Source organism: Pieris brassicae, chromosome 10, assembly GCF_905147105.1.
Source record: "Pieris brassicae chromosome 10, ilPieBrab1.1, whole genome shotgun sequence".
Classification (NCBI taxonomy): domain Eukaryota; kingdom Metazoa; phylum Arthropoda; class Insecta; order Lepidoptera; family Pieridae; genus Pieris; species Pieris brassicae.
Genome location: NC_059674.1, coordinates 11,338,787 through 11,357,231, shown reverse-complemented (window position 1 = coordinate 11,357,231; position 18,445 = coordinate 11,338,787). Strand labels below are relative to the sequence as shown.

Sequence of the window (18,445 nt, the reverse complement as noted above, 5' to 3'; positions counted from 1 at the left end):
ACATTCAAAAGCAGCTGTTGTAGATTTTGCCCTCTTCAAATACCTGCAATACATTTGTATATTGTATCGTAATATTTGAATTACGAACGTCAAAACGATATGATTGTTTTTTCCATAGATACTTGCAACAAACATACATACTTTTCTTGGCCGGCGCGGCGGAAGAAATTGGTACTACCGTAGGTAGCCTTATCTGTGCGTACAATAAATAATTTTACTATCTACCAATATCTAATAAAAATGCGACTAAAATCTATTTATTTACTAGTAGTACTTAATAAAACAATGTAATTTTATTAAGACATTCAATACATTATTAAGTCAGCCTGCATAGCTCAAATTATTCCCCTTGGTTAATTTTTATTTACTGGCAATACTAATAGTAATTTTGATACATCACAGCGACGCTTTTACCGGCCAAGAAAAGTATGCGGGACTGTAAAAAATAAATTAGAGTTAAAATTATATTGTATAATTTACAATGTGATTTTCATGATTAAAGAAATTTTTTGTAAATTAACGAGTATTCTGTGTTAGATAGTGGCATAAGTGTAATAACTAATTATTAATAATGATATATTTTACTCCAGCTTTGTGTTCAAGATTAGTATAAATCACATGTACATTTTTAATGCAACTAATTTATAAATGTGTGATGATTTTAGTAATATACGTTCAAAAAATTATTTGACAAAAATAGTAAAATGTCGTAAATATTTTAATTAATAAAATCCACAATCATAATCGAATCGCGCGTGACTCTTTCAAGAAGTTTTTATAACAATCAAAATATCAATTTTGTTGCTAAGATCTATCCGCTCGATTCTGAATAGTTTTTAAGCATTACCTATTAGGTCTTTTATTTTTTGTTCCTTGTCTAGGTTGTATTATTTTATATAACGGTAGTCCCGTTTTATATATTAGGACACTTGACTTACGACTCGTTGAAAAGTCGAATTTTAATCGAAGTTTAATACGAATGATATTTAAGAAGGAATACCATTTGTCAATGTTAACTGACAGTTAAAAAACAAAAAACAAGCCCCTTTCTATACCATCGTTTTGCTGCTAGGTGAAATCTTTCGTAACTTTATCATTAAAATCTGTACATAGCAAGCACTACACAGTCGAGGTTTTTGAAATCGTTTAAAAATTAAATCACTTTCAAAAAAGCGAAAATGTTGCCTCGAGCAACTTTACAAGTTACTTTCATTACACCAATTAAACGAATCCCAATTAAATAAATAAATCTTAAAACACCTCAGAGTTTTTTTATATTGAAATATATTCGTCACATAACAAAACATAAGCTTTAGATTCGACAGTGCTTGAAGGATTTAAATAGTAAATTAAGCCGGTACATAATTAATCACGAAAATCGAACTCCATTAATTTTTTGCTAAGAACTCTGACAGTAACATGACAAGAGCGAATAGAACTAATGTGTGAATTTAAATACCTGTGTAAGGCTGTCAAAACATTACATATATCGCTCTATAACCGTTAGCTTGTTTAAAATTATATGTTATGGAACTATACATTCATTATGAAGCAAATTAGTTAATTTAAATATTAATCTACTTAGTGACAAGAAGACATTGGGCTCTGTCATGTCCGTTGTTACCATGGTAACCATATATATTCGACGTAAAATCGGGTAACCATGACAACACATGATAACTAGACATTTAGGATTGTTTTGTCTTTGTTTTTTTTCCAGATACTCGATGCACAGAGTACTAGAGAGAGTTGCCAGATTACATGAAATAATCAGTTCTGGGATCGACATATAATAATAACTTTCACTTATACCGACTATAATAAATTTAAATGTAACAAGTGTGCAAAAATTTGTTAGCACTGGACTCGAAAATGCTAATAGAATCGGAAATACATTATATAGAAAACCAAATAAAATATGTATATTCTATGGAAAGTAGACACATTCAAGCTCACAGAGCAGAAGAGAACATAAATTATTGTATTGACCTAATCGAATACTAGACAAAACTATGGCCAAATTTGAGCCTTTGCTATAGATATTTTTGTTTTACAATTTTGCCGTGGAGAAGGTACTTGCACGTGTACTTAACAAATCACCTAAATAGTTTACTCTTGCGCATCGACTTACTTACTTACTTGCCGTTACTGTAAATATCTTTTTAAATCTCCAGCGAACGGAACATTTGAGATACAAATCGTAAGTTTTACTATAGAATACAATTCAAGCGCGCTTTCAATGTACCCTACATTAGATAAATCTATTTCTGAATTTCTTGCGTGGCTTAAGTCGATGTAGGCTTACCTTCTTCTTTTTTAAAAGCAGGTTCACTACGACGCCATCTTTATAAATGTATTAAGGTTTTCTTAATGCTTTTTATATTATATTATGTAGGTTTAGATTAAAATAAATCAGTGGCTCTACAACCTTTTTATGTCTCGGTCTTAGATTTCTGTATCTGTTTCGTGATTAATTGTCAATCTAATAGGCAAGTAGGTTATCAGCCACCTATGTCTGACACAGGTCGACTTTTAGGGTCTATTATCCGGTTCCCTTACGATGTTTTCCTTCATCGTTAGATGCGCAGATAGATACAAATCCCATGGCACAGCCCGGCACCGAACCTACGACCTAAGGGATGAGGGTCGCACGCTGAACCCACTAGGCCAACTAGGCTAAGGCTTCATAGGTTACGATTGTATTAATTAATTCATCTAATAAACTGCTTTCAATAAAAAAGGATCACTAGATTAGTTTATAACGTCTAAATATTTTTATATTTTGGAACTGGAATGAAATATACTTCATATGCAAAGAAGCCACTGAGGCGGTAAGCGGTAATTAGGTTTTTTTTAGAAACCGAGCCACAAACCTCCTAATTGCTCTGTTTCGATTTGTTTTAATTTATGCACTAATAATGCTCTCGAAGTCTCAGTTGTTTGACTTTCACTACATATTATTGATGTGCAGTACAATGTTTATCTTATTGTACTCGAACATTCTAACATGATTTTCTGAAAGAGATCACGCGCGTGTTCGATCATTGCCATCAAGAGAAAGCATTAAAAATAAACTATTAAATACCGAGATTGTTTTACTTTTATATACTTTCGAAAAGTAGGCCATTTGTAAAGTAGGTTTTTAAATTATGCAGATAAGTAACCACGAACTGCGCCCGTACTCTGTAACTTCCATTAGCGATATTAAACCCGACGTTTTTGTTGAAGTTCGATATCTCAATGTCCGTAGTACTAAAGTCTTGAAAGGTCGGTAACGCATTCGCGAGCATTCTGCAATTGAGAGTGTCCATGGGCGGCGGCATCACTTATCATCAGATGAGCCCATTTACCAGTTGTATAATAAAAAGTCTGATCGATAAATATGTACCCTCCCTCCCTCCCTCAGCTCCTTTTATTTGAAAGATAAATATTATAAGATATTCTCCAATAGTATACCTATCTTAAAATCTTCCAAAATTGAAATTAAAAGAAATACACTTAGAAATCATCTAGAATGTAGCAGTTATAAAAAATTAACTAATTGTATTCTCTTAGCAGAGTCATCCGTGGTCATTACAATGTAGGCATACGACTAGTAAGCAATTCAAGTCCCTAAGAAAATATCAGATAACACTCATGTCGAGGTTCTGCAGTGCCTGGGGCAGGAACTGTCTATTTTAATGCCATCGTTAGGCATAACACGTTGGTATCTTAAAACTTTGATATATTGTCCATGCTCCATGTAGTTCTTAGTTTTTTTGTTTTGGGAATTAACCAATACTAAGGAACTAAACCCAATAATACTCTAACTTAAAAACTTCAACTACTTAAAATAACATATGGATATAATCTGAAATAAAAAAATATTATTATTATTATTTAAATTGATTACTATTTACTCCACATATCACTGTTTGGCACTGATGTTTATCGAATGCTTTTCAGTAAACGTGCTCAGCAAGACACAATAAATAAAATAAGTAGGCCATGAGGTGTTTAGAATTTTTTTTTTAAATATAAAAGCCTTAACCGTAATCTCTGGGAGAAAATTAAAATACCTTTAAAAGTACAATTACAAAACTGTCTTACTAACAGTGTCTCTTATGATAAGCTTTCCTCTCAGCGATGAAAAAACAATACAAAGACCATTCGACATCAAAATTGTTGATATCACAGTGGTAATGAGATCGCACTGCGTAGAGACAGATATTTGCACACAATGTGCTCGGTCGGTCTGTCGGAAAGCTGTTTGGTTTAAACGTAATTATTGTGGGAAGGATTTTTTTAAGGATTTAACTATACTTGTACATTTATGTCGAAATCGAGTAATCGAAAACTTGCCAGAACATGCCAGCATTTAATTCAAGCAGTCGTTATAATATTGATTTTTCGAAACATGTCCAAACTAAAACATGAACAAAATAAAAATATGCAATATGCTTTGCGTTTCGGGTATTTATTTATAGATTAGGAGCCAAGGAGACTATGCCCATGGACACCCATTTTATTGGATGAGTTGCAGGCCTATGAGGGAGGGACGCTCTTTTTTTACAGTATGAGTATATACTAGATTAAATTATAAAATCAATATATCATGTATTTTCGCTAGTCAAAATCATACCGGCTACATATCGCCATATAGCAATGTATGTATCTAAAACTGTCATAGTAATTTTTTCTACATTGTATGAACATCTCCAGAGAACCAAAAACAAATCGCATCGTGAAGATACCATGCGTTATAACGCCCCAAGAATTGTTTGCACTTTGGTTTTATTAATTTCTACTCTGTATGTTTTCTCGTTTCTTGCCTTTTGTGTTAGTTACCCAGGTATATTACAAAAAAGTATTTCATAATGTCTAGTGTAGAATAATTCCAGACGCAACCACTCACAATAAGGACACTTCAAAAGGGAAAAATAATTCCGAGTACATTCAACTGTCTGTCATGTTCAAGCTTTGCTTACGAAAACGGCCAGTTGGTTATATTATCCTGGGTTCGATTTCGGGTGAAGCAATTTTGTAAAAGGTCATCTATAACTTGCTGAAAATATGGAGCAAAGAATGCAATATAGCAACGAAAATCTTGATTGCTTCATTTAATATAGGTTGAAGGAGAATCAAAAACAAAGTATCTTTTCAAACTTATGTACTTTTCAAGTACATACGTTTCTGTTATCGGTTTTCAAAATACCTTAGGCCATATGTTATACGAAAGACAGCAGACAAAACTTTGCGTTAGATTACGATTGGTCAAATGGACATAAGGTATTAAGCGAATGGACCACCGCTATGTGGAACCAGCTGCCCACTGAAGTATTTCCGAACCAATTCGGCTTAGGGTCCTTCAAGAAAAGAGCGTACCAATTCTTAAAGTGCCGGCAACGCACACACAAGCCTTCTGGCATTGAGAGTATCCATGTGCCGTTTGTTCCCTGTTCTATAAAAAAAATGTTATTGACCAATCACAATCGAACGAAGCGCACAAACGTTTCGTGTACAGTTTTAGTCTCATTCCCTATTTGTAGCGACACCTATCTAAAGGTACAAATCACGGTGAAATATTCTAAAAAGCGGTAGAGAAGTTATTCCGCCCGCTCAGAGCAACACCTTCCTTGCTCCACATATTATTAAAAAACTACAAAACCTTTCCAAAGAACCCTTTGCTTTACGAATGTATATTGAATTAATGAATCCACTTTTACAACGCGCCTATTTGTCATGCAAGCAATATTAATCAGTCGTTCGGAACTTACATGATACATTTTACGCCGTTCAAACTAATGAACGTGTATGTTTTATCTGAGATACATCATTAATTGAGATCAAATCTAAATATACTTCTATAAAAATGCCGACGTTATTTATAGAATACTAGTTCAACTCAAGATTTGTTAATATGGCTAAAAGGAATTTGCCATGAAACGCATTTATAACAATTTTAATTTTAATATAACATTTAATATGTCGTGATGGTCACAGAAGTATAAACGTGTGTACTTAGATGGTTTACTCACCGTTCTAACCGTGTATCTTCATATAGAAGTCATAAGGAATTCAAACGTATCTCATAGTCAATATACGATTTCTATAGAGAATAATAAATGGCCAAATGGGAAACCGCGCGCGCTTATAAAAGGACTTAGTTTCGTAGAATTAGGGGACACATTACTTCCTTACCAAGGCTTTGTAGGTCTTAACGGCTCGTCATATTCCACGACTTCTAGTTCTCGGCGCAAATTTGGGCTGTACTTGTTGTAATTTATTTTTAATTTTATTTTTAGTTATTGTAAATCTTAGCATTCATTTAACCGAGATTTTTGACGATTTGTATATACTGAGGGTGATTTTATGTTATTTTTTTTGTACATGTGTACACCTGTATTGTAGCTCCTTTGGACTTTCATATTCAACTAAATAAACGTGAAAGTGTGTTTTCTTAAAATAGAATAATGCTTTTTTAATTATGTATACTGACCGTAATATAATATATATAATAAACAATAGTTTATAATTAAAATGTGTCGGTAAAATGCAGAGAAAAGTGAATAAAACTAAGCCAGTAACGTCTGCTAGTACAATAGCACTGAAATTCCCTACTTAAAATTAGATTTTAATTTTCATACAACCTTTGAAATGAAAACAATTAGCAACAATATTGTTCTACTTACTAGGTAGGAAATGAAACTTTATATACCGTTTAAATTATATAAATGTTTTCTTCAAAATGGAAAGCAAAGTGCAAAAGGGTGAGATTCAGAGGGATTTGTATGAACTGTGACTCGTCTATAACAGCCATTTTTTTTTTAATAGGTACCACAAATAATGCGTATAAGATTTTTTTTTATATAAAGGCAGTCATTGCAGGTCATAGACAACCATTTTCGTAGGTTCCGGCCTTTGTGGGACGAGTATGTTTTTTTTAAACAATTAATGGTAGTCTCTTCCAGGGAAGATCCCATCAGAAGTCAATTCCACAGTTCGCTAGTTAAAAAAGAAAGTGCTATGGGAAACGGAAGACTTCCAGCCATCGAGGTGATTATCAATTATACTTCATTCGGGCTTTAAACCGGCGCCTCGTCCATTTGATGATGATGGAGCAAAGCCGAATCCATCTCGCTCTCCAAGGATCAGCAACATCAATTTATACGACGACACTTCGGTCGCTGTTTTGTTGTTTCTGATTCTGCCTTTATGTATCATTAAATTAATGCATATCCCCGTCAAAAACAATCTACTAAACTTGATATTGACTTAGGACACTAGTACGTAATTACCTACAGTCTACATTGAGGAATTGGCTCTTAAAGTGCATTAGTATGTAGAACAAGTACAGCAATATACACTAGAGAAGACAATGATCCGTCTTGAGAGCCCACGCGCCACTGGTCACTTTCCACGGCCGACTTACGCACACGCATCCGTTTCAACTGATAATCGATACGTCAATTTCGATTTTCACAGGATTATCTATGATATTCGAAATTACATTCAAGTGATAAAAAACTATAGTTTTATGTTTCGATATGTATTGGAAATATACCAGTGTTGGCCTAGTCGCTTCAGCGTGCGACCCTCATCTCTGGGGCCGTAGGTTCGATCCCTGGCTGTACACCAATGGTCTTTCTGTCTTTGTGCGCATTTTACATTCGATCGGAGGGTCGAAAACATGGTGAAGAAACTGGCGTGCCTTAGCCAGAAATACAACGGTGCGGGACAGGCACAGAAAATCACCTACTTCCGTATTAGAATTCATCACGGAACAGATACAACAATTTGGTACCGAGACCTTAAAGGTTGATATTTATACTCCAGTACTATCCATGGATACTACAACTATATAAGATTTTTAACTACTCGTTAATTTACTGTTATGTTCCTCAACAAAACTAATCTCAAAACAATGATAGGGACAATTAAGGGCTATTGTCTCCTTAATAAACATCTTTTTGTTCTTGGCGTTACAAATAGCCCCATGCGTAGAGACTGTTTCAGCGCAGAAGAATCAGTCAACCACGTAGTCCTGGAATGCGAGGCTGTGGCTAAACAGCGTACAGAAATCCTCAGAGCAGTGAGGTTGCTCCGTGAAGCCTGTGGAGTGCCCTCGAGAATTCTGTGCTTCTCGAAGGAACAAGGCAGGCTTAGTTAGCCAGGACTTTACGCATAAGGGATCTAGTGAGAGTCGGAACTGAGTCTACCAACCATACTATACCCTTAACATTTGTGGTACATTGACGTATACATACAAATTATTGTAGTATAATTTTCATAATCATTTAACGTTAATATTTATATAACCCCTTACCTTATAGCATACAGCCATACTCGGCGCTATATTCATTCCAGCAGTGGGAAGAAACTATTGTTGATTTTCGCATTTGTTTTATAAATATAAATTTACACAAGTATTGTATAAGCATATACTTGTACATTATATAAAAGGTACAATAAAATCAATTTCCGTCGTATTGTATAGAAAATTTCCTTTGTTTAAATGGAAAAGCCTTTGACGACACGAGTTATGAAATTTTCTTATAAATCGAGATATGTAAGAAATCGCAATGAAAGTATTCAGAAAGAGGTAAATTCTTAGTTTTGATTCAAAGGAACTAAAACCTAATGTTATGTTAGACAACCGCTCATAGACACTCACAGTTCCAGTATGCCGAGAGCGTCCCAGGCTTTTAAGAATTGGTTGGGCCTACAGATTTACAACTACTTAGGATAAGGTTCAGAAAGGAATCTTAGCACTAAGTCTGACTCCCATACTTTAATATAACAGGAGGCAAAAGGCTCATCTGATGTTAGGTGACACCGCCGCCCATAGACACTCACTTTGCCAGTGGGCTCTTAAGTGCGTTGCCGACCTTTTAAGTATTGGTACACTCTTTTCTTGATGTACCCTAAGTTGAATTAATTCAGCAATACTTCAGTGGGTAGGTCACACACAGAGGTGGTGCGCAAAAACTGCCTTAAAAAAGGCTCAGTTGTGAAACGACGGACGAGGTGATACGGGTGGACAGCTGCATGTATTAATCCGAACAACTTCTTTGAAAACTCTCTGCGGTTAAAGATGCAGAGAGACCTGACATCCCTACACAAGGGATCAGCCGCTCGGGATGTGACTGGTCGTCGACGATTAGGATCGTTCTTCATTGAATACGGTTAAGTGGAAAGAGCTGCTACGTGTGCTCCATGTGATATATACATACGGGAGTCATCTTCTCGTTTCTGTATCTCACCCATTAGCATTGATTGATGAAAGGAAAACAACTATCTGACCTCATATATTCCATCATAACTTTTTTTGTGAGGCTTAAAAAGCCCTCTACACATTTAAATTTGACAAACAAATACTAGATTTTGATTGGCCTACGCTATTCTTAAAATCTATTTTGCTGCTTACAAATTGTTTAACCATAGCTAAAGTAAATGGCTAAGTGAGTGAGACAGCTCAGAGCATAAAATACACCGCATTATTATTAAATAACTTATTAATGGATCAATAGATTTTCACTCGAAGGGAAAGGTACGCGCAAGAATGCAATGTGATGCATCATTATTGGTTACACTTTGCTTAAATTACTTAACGGTTAAACAATTTCAACATTTGTAAAGCCGTGTTCGAAGTCTACGTTCAACATCAAAGTAATAGTTTTTTTTCGACTTTGAACAGTTTAGATAGTGTCAGTTTTTGGCAGCTCGAACCCAGCGTTTTTTTTTCAGAAGGAGCAAAAAAATATGCAGCTTCTCAAGCTTTCTATACAAATATCCATAGTAACTAATCTATCACGTAAATTAAACGATTTTAGGCATTCAAACAAAAAATTAAGCTGAGAGATTGGCATATGAATCCTAGCTATTAAAAAATAGCCATTTCTTGTAACTCATTCAAAGACAAATTTTTAACTGTATTTGATATCACGGATCGTCGTTTTTAATAAATACATCAATATACCGCGGTATAGTATACATAATGCGTACCTAATGACTGCATTTAAAGAAATGAAAGAAAACCTAAAAAGGTCATCTTGAAATTTGTTGTCTTGAAAATGACTGAGATTATACCAAATTACGCTAGCCACTAATAAGTATATTAAGTGTTAAGAGAGGCGGTTATATACGAACAAATAAAACCAAATAATATGTCATTAGAAGAAAACCGCAATTCGCATTTGTAAGTTAAAACCGTTAAATGCGGTTAAAAAGAATCTCCATGGAATAATGGCTCTTATTATTAAAGGGGGAAAAAATCTTGTTCCTTAAAAGGTTTAATCAAGATCAATCTGTGTTTCAGAAGACTATTGTATTTCACAGTTAGATATGTAGGACAGTTATGGCTAATATGTTGCCGGAAGGCAACGAGAAAAATCCAACAATGGAGAAAACTATGACATTTTAAAAATAATACAGATAAAGCGAAGATCTAGATAACAGACTACGTTTCTAAGATTAAGAATTGATACAAGAGTAAAGACAGTTTTGTTATTTCTTTACATACTTTTAAAAGCTTAGACGATGATATCAAAAGCTATTTCCAAGCCACAAGGTAATCAAATTTTTATTTATAAACGTAAATCTGGCCATATAAGTCTCGGAGACGCAAGTGTTGCCCTATTCAAAATTAAACGTCTGTCAGTTTGACATATATGTATAACGTTGCAATGTCACCTTAAAAACATATTATGTATTCGCTTTATTTAAAATGCACTAGCGTTTACGTAAATAAAAATGTTAAACTAATTTAATTAAGACTTCTTTTTGGTATTCTCCGAAACCAGAAACGTGCTAAATTTCCTTGACTTCAATTCCCACGATTCAAGTTAAAGAAATTAAACTTTCTTTCACGGTCAATTATAACAAACCATGCTGGTTAATGATATCGGTAGATCACAAATTATCTTTAGTTCCGCAAAAAGTTCAAATTTCAATTAAAGTAACCGCTATCAACCTTCGTGTTAAATCAATTCTAACCCCGATTCAAGATCGCGCTACTTTCTTTAAATTGTATTCTTATTATTCCGTTGACATAGTGTCATTGTTTAGAATTTAAGAATACGTTGTGTGACTTTATAATACATCAGAAATATATATATAAAATATAATATTTATAAACGTTATAGATAAAATTTCTTCAAATACGGTTTTACCAATAGAAAGTTACTTTATATCTGAGTATCATGATTAATTAGATTAGATGATGAATTAGATTTTTTTGTGGTAGGCGGAAAAACGGCCCAAGGAAAATATTTCTTGCGACCGTTGCTTTATTTTATTTATTTACTAACACTTCGTTGCAGCATGATGCATGATATAATTGACATAATTAAATGAAAAGGAGCAACTGGCGGCCTCATCGCTTTCGAACGATCACGTCCAGGCAACCACTGTAAAAAAAAGGTAGAAGGTGGTGCAAAAATACATAATACATACAGGACACATGAAAAATAAAAAGTGCACATGATCGACAATAATTTTTGATCAGTCTCAATGACGATTTAACGATGAGATATTGGATTCAGTTCGAGAGAAAAGTTGTATAGCTTGATAATGACTACAAACAAGTTAACGACAGCATATGCCTAACTTTTATATTATATAAAAACAAGTGCTCCACCACCCCTGTCCGTTCGCGATAAACTCAACAACTGTTGCACGGAATTAATTGCGGTTTTCACCCATATCTAGAATAATTCATGAGTAGGGTTTAGGTATATTATTTCAAAGTTTACGAATCACGGCCGCTCGTGCGAAATTAGGTTAAATAAAAGTTAACAACATTACCTATGTACTACAATTAACACTTACACAGGTTATGTATGTCTATACGCGGTAAGCTTAAGACCAAATAACCTAATTTAAACTTATGCTTTATTCTATAGTGTACATTACTTCTAAGTAACATTTGCCTTTTTTGTATTGTATGTCTATTGTATCATTATATTTTACGTTTCCAATGATGATCATTTTAATGAAAATTGAAATATCAATTTCGAACCAATTCTACTTCTCCTTCTCTACTTCAAGAAAAGCGCTTCGGCAACGCTCCGTTGCGAGCCGAGGGATTAAGAGTGTCCGTGTATCACTCAACATCAGGTGGGCCACGGGCAGGGTCCACAGTCTTATAGTTCGAATTATTTTTATCGAGGTTAAACATATACATTTTAAAACACATATAAATTTTTAACAAACCCTTTCCTATCACAATACTACAAAAAGCAATGACGTTGTCAATAGATTGTCCCGTTTAACATGTTCGTGTTACTGGAAATTACAGTAGAAAGTGAAAACTACAAGGAATAGATTAACAAGATATATCGTGAGTGCTGTAAAGAGATAAGTAACATTTGTTAACCTGGTCACGTGTAGTAGAAAGCTCAGATTAACTTAATTTATGCTTGAATTTAGCGCGGACATAAAATTTTCGTATCACCGTTGTCAACTAACCTCATTGTCATAGCAACCTTCGTATATAGAATTTATTAATAGCGTTTTAGGGCAAACGGGCAGGTGGCTCAGTGATAGTGATACCGCTCTTGAACACTGTCAATGCCAGAGGGCTCACAAGTGTGTTGCCGGTTTTTTGAGAATTGGTACGCTCTTTTTTTTTTGAAGGACCCTTAGTTGAATTGGTTCGGAAATACTTCAGTGGACAGCTGGTTCCACAAAGTAATGCTGCGCGGAAAAAACTGCCTTAAAAAACGCTCAGTTGTGAAACGACGGACGTCGAGGTGATACGGGAGGAATTTCGTATTTATTTTGCCTCGACGTCCGATGATGAACAGCGTTAGGCTTGTTTCAAAAGATTACTTTTAAGAATTACAATGATTGAATAAACAATGATCCTTATTCAATAATTGTAATTGCATTTAATTGAAGTACTCTTTCGTCTCTTTCTGTCAAATTGTATTTAAGTTGGGATGAAAAGATACAATAAACTTTACTAAAGAACTGAAATTGGAACAATTTATTCATTATGAATATTGGATGTTTTATTGAAATTATTTTGTAAGGTGTAACAATACCTACAGAAGTGTTGCTACAAAAATCCTATTAATGCAGGGAAGTTTTAGATGTGCCTCTTTACTCTTATGATTATTTATTATCAAGTAAAATAGTGTAACTCGGACAATAATAAAAAAAAAATATCCTAGTTTTTTCTTCTATTCAAAATTAATAAACATTATTTTGTTTTTATAATAATGACATAGAAAGTTAATAGTCATATTTAATTCTAAATATTATTTTCGATTTTTCATTGAAATGTAATTATAAAATGTTGTTAAATAAAATTTAAATTTAGACACAGTTAAAATTAACGAAATTGTAAAAGATAAATAATAATTATATAAATCATTTCTAAATATATAAACATCTTAATATACACCTAGCAGTAGTATTTGGACGTAGAAAGAAGAAAATGTACTCGCAAACTTATTAATAATATTTGTTTAAGTAAGAAAAATCTTATAACATCATCTACATGTATGTCAGTAGAACTTCCATAGTAACTAAAACTGTGCAACGAGCAATGTCCAAATTCATACGAAAACTAGTTCAAGAATGACAAAGCATGTCTATAGACTCATGACTACTGACCTCAAGTACGTGTTAAAGACAATTTTCGGCCCCAATACACAGAGCGAACTAAAGCATACATTATAATCCATTATAATGGGAACGTATCGGGAGCTTTCTATGACAGATAACTATGGATCTGCGGTTTTATAATAAATAATAATAAAGCACATTTATTTCCATATTCGAATATACAGTTTAGATTTGTTTGTTTTTCTTGTTACTCAATATCCTAAATTTGAGTACTATTGATCGGAACCCCTTCTACTAGTAAAGGCGTCGATCTGGGGTTTTAGCAAAATAATCCATGTATTCGACGTCACAATAATACTTATTTTGTACCACATCCGGTGACGATAAATCTCTTTATAGATAACGACACAGTATTCGTGTCTGACGCAACACGGCAAAAATGTATAACAATTTGACATACGGGAGTCTATGACTTCGAGCCGTCTTGCCGCAAAATCTTACAGTTTTACCGACGTTTACCGTCAGAGCAATTAACCTACACACACTATCTCAGCTACTAACAAGTCTTGCTGTTGTTTTTAAGTCTGAATCAGCAGTGTGTTGTCAGGCCTCCCATTTTTGTTAAATAACATCTTTTATTTTCTTTAATCTTGCTTTCTCGTAACCACGCGTCATCTCCCATCAAAGGAACGCATTCATACGGAACTCCCTCAGTAATTTAATAAACGCAATAGCGTGTAACGTTATTCTCGTGCAATTATTGAATAATCTCACTCAGAAAGGGTGCATGGTCGTTTCCAACAGTTAGACGTACAGAGTAATTTCATAATCCAGTCAAATCAAGTTGTAATGTCTGTGTAATCTTTGACAACGGTTATATCTGTATTGCCACATTTACACACAGCAGATGCTACTGCTTGCACTGCCAATGAGAGCAAAGTGTGTCTCTCTCTCTGGCGATTACAAGTTTTAGGACATTTCTGCCAGCAGGAGTAGCGAGGGATGAGTATCAATGTCGGATTAACATATACTATTTGTTTTAATATTTTTATTATAACCACTGGGGTTTTTTTTCAGCTATGTTAGTTTCAGCATGTTATACATATAATTAGTTAACTAAATCAATGCTATGATCGTCAAATTTTTAAAAAAGCAAATTTCTCTTAGCCTATTAATTAAAAACGACGAAACTGTGAAAAAAAGATCTCTTTATCGTCAAAGAAGTTCACGTTCTTTCGCCTCCATTAAAACCGAAAATATCTTGTAATCCGATAATCTTGACTTTCATGGAAAGGCCGTTTTGTCAAGTAAAAAAATTTAAAGTATTTTTGTCACATGTACTCATATGATTTTTATGAACAATGACTTTTTACTTAAGAACACTTCGGTCGCGTTCGATGTCCATGGCGTTACAATTTTTTAGGTCAAACTTTATCATATAGTGTGTAATTTTTCTAATTAAATATTACAAATGAAAACATTACTGATGCTATCTAATCCCAAAGCGTATAATTACAACTTATGTTAGCTAATTGAAGAAGATAACGTGGTATCTCAATCAAGAGCTTTGAGCTTTAAGTTGCTACCTTGATAGCTTTACAAATTATATACCGTACTAGGATTAACTTAAGCGCGTTATATAAATTTTGAGTGTTCAATAGTAATTATGTGGGGTTTTAGAGGTTTTTAGATCTTCAATGCCTACTTCAGCAGTGTTGGCCAAGTGGTTTTGGCTTGCGAATCTCATCCCTAAGGTTGTAGGTTCTGTCACCGGCACCAATGGTTCTTTCTGTAGCGCCTTCGATTTTTATTTCTTAAACTATATATACTACCGAAAATTGCGTTTAATATTTTCGATAACTTCTCCAAAATTTATTAAGCCAGATGAATATTATACAGAGAATTATCCATAAATGATGTTTACAGCTTTTAAAATAAGTATTATTCAATCCATGGTTTTGTCAATAATAATTACAAATTCTCTATGGGAAATGCAATGCCGAGATGATAATATAAACGCATTTTCAAATGTCTTTTTAATATCAAGAATTTTCTTCCTTGTAATTTTAAAACCATTAAAACTGTTTACGTGTATTCATTTAAAAAACATGCTTGGATAGTTAAGGAATGTGAACGAGAAAGTTTCGAGATTCTTAAAGTATGTTAATTGCAATTATTTTGCTAAGTAATGAGTGCGCTAATGGGATAATATCTGTAGTCTGTTCACACAGTCTTCGAAACGTATTATACATTGTATAATTTAATTTATCCTGAGGTGAGAGAAGGCCACTAAAAATTATTTTGCATTGTTGTATACAACCAATAAAAACATCTAAAAAACGAATTTCATCCAAGAATGTCTCTTTTTGTAGTCTTGAGTAAAAGAGTATAAATAATTATGTATATGTGAAAGCTTATTAAAATGCTAATCAAACTATATATATAGTCAATCAAAGACTTAAAAGATTTAAAATAAATAAATCAGTGGCGCTACAACCTTTTTAGATATGGGCCTCACATTTCTTCTATTTCATGATCATTTGTTTACCTAATAAACGAGTAGGATCAGCCAAACGCACGCCGTTGACTTTATAGGTCTAAGGCAAGCCGGTTTCCTCACCGTTCGAGCGAATGTTAAATGCGCACATAAAAAGAAAGTCCATTGGAGCACAGCCGGGGATTGAATCTACGGGATGGGACCTCAGGGATGAGTGTCGCACGCTGAAGCCAACACGGCTCAATAATCTTACAAGATTTCACGTAACAAAAAAATCTCCATTGTGCAATTGCTAAATACTTATTTGAAGATAAATATTACCCAAGTGAACGACCTTACCCTCGTGTCCATCCAAACCTTCGTTCACTAACCTATCTAAATATTCAATTAAGTCGATTTCACTCAATCCCGATTCTAGATAATCGCAATTTAGTTGAGTCGTGCGCGTCCGGGTGGAAATTAGTGCCGTGCCTGAGAAATCTCAATCCGATTCGAAGAGACTAATTACCGCTTTGTTTGTAACTGTTTATCAGGAAAACGAAGAAATCACTATTAATACTGACACTATTCTGACAGCTTAATAGTAAATAATAGGTGTATAAGAACCCTTTGTACGTTCTGACTGAAACACGTTTATGTAATACGATAGTATGCCGTATTTATTTTTGTTCGAAAAATGATGTCTGATATCCTGTAATAAACTTGTTCCACGCAATTGTACTTAAGAGGACCTCTGTCTGATACGTACGTAACCAATTAAGAAATTATTTATTAATAGTCAAGTTTCAGGGTAGCAAGTTAGAATCGACAGCTAAGAAACTCGTCAACGGCTAATTGACAGCATCATGTTCCAAAAGCAGGGACAAAACTCCAATTGGTATTTACAGTTTATGACCAGAATTATATATATTATATCCACAGGAGATTAATGCAAGTATAATTGTGGTATCAAATGACTGAGTTGTCCAGGGACTAAAGTTTTAAGGACCAAAAAAACGCAATGGGATGGATCACAAGAATAAATCCGCAAGCAGATTTTTTCCTTATTTACTTATGGTATTGTATTGTTTCAAGTGTAATAAATATGTTTTAAAAATCTGAATATTTTGGTGTAAAAATGTAAAGGAGTGGTTGCACTAAAATTAATTAGTAATTACTACGAACAACAGCTGCCACTCATCTCGAATCTTAACTCGATATCATTTGCGATTTGCTTAAATGGTTATAGTCTTTTTTATATAGAGATGGATAAAATCCTGTGGAGTATTGTATGCTTTTTTTTCTAATAAATTTAAGATACAATTTTGCATGAATTTGTTATGTCCACAAGGACGAAATGCTGTTACTTTTACCTTTTGGGTACACTAAGCCTCCGGTGCCGGAACAGGTGGTCCATTGTCTCCAACTCTTTTGTCTTTGGACTATCTCACGGGCGAAAACTTTCACTGCTTGCTACTGAGTCCGCGCACAATCAGTCCATTGAATAGAATTGTCACTTCACTGTTTCACAGTTTTTATAATCAAATAATTTGATCAACGCACAAATAATTAATTAATGCAATTCTTACTGAAATCGAATTATTAGTTAATTAAAAAAATTCATTATAATGTAAAGTGATAGAAATAAAAAGTAAATACTGTATATTTGTTTCTTATGTTTTGTTAAATGAATAAAGTTCTATATGAGATAGATATTACAATAAGTAATTATATTAATTCGTATAATAAATAATAATTAATGTTTAATTAATACCAAACTGACTGGAATTTTATTATGAGATAATAAGTTTTTTTACGAAATAAATGCAGATACATATAATATTTTTTTTCGTTTGTAATTTTAATTATTATTTTTATTTATTTAATTGTAAAATATATTTTGGGCTAGGTGCTCTAATTAATTAATTATAATTACTTATTATTATAATTAATTAAATGATTAGAGCTCTCTTAGTTAATTAAATTTATAAGACATGACATATTATATGACAAATTCACTTCCTAAAAAAAAAAATTATTTAAATAAAATTAATATGTCCTATATTAATCAATGCCTACACAGTTTAAGTGATATGTATTTTTTTTAATATTAAAAGCGAACTATTTCACGTACATTTAAACTTAACATAAATCACAAATATTAAAAATAATGTCTGTATTTTTTCAAACCGCACTCGCGAACGCGTCTGCGTATAATTTTGCGTGAATGTGCGAACGTGCGATCAACAAGCGAATCAAATAGATACTGGCTCTTGCCAGCGGTTATCTGAAAATTTCTTTGTAGAGAGGTCTGGGAGGCTTGGTACTGGAGGTTGTCAATTGGATTTCGAACTTATATTAATTTGAAAATATTTCATAGCAAGTCATTTAATATGGTTAGGTTTTTCTTTATTTTGG

At 33.5% G+C, this 18,445-nt stretch overlaps 1 protein-coding gene across 1 annotated transcript in view; it reads right to left on the bottom strand.

The window, feature by feature from the left end:
- The window catches only part of LOC123715485 (heparan sulfate 2-O-sulfotransferase pipe), a 66,748-nt gene extending 48,503 nt beyond the window's left edge, over positions 1–18,245 (bottom strand). Inside the window, exons 1-2 of the mRNA XM_045670508.1 lie at positions 18,162–18,245; positions 17,401–17,615 (exon numbers count right to left, since the gene is read on the bottom strand). Of these exons, the coding sequence (XP_045526464.1) occupies positions 17,401–17,444 (44 nt within the window). The 5' untranslated portion in view covers positions 17,445–17,615; positions 18,162–18,245. The remainder of the gene's footprint in view (positions 1–17,400; positions 17,616–18,161) is intronic.
- Between the last annotated feature and the right edge of the window lie 200 nt (positions 18,246–18,445).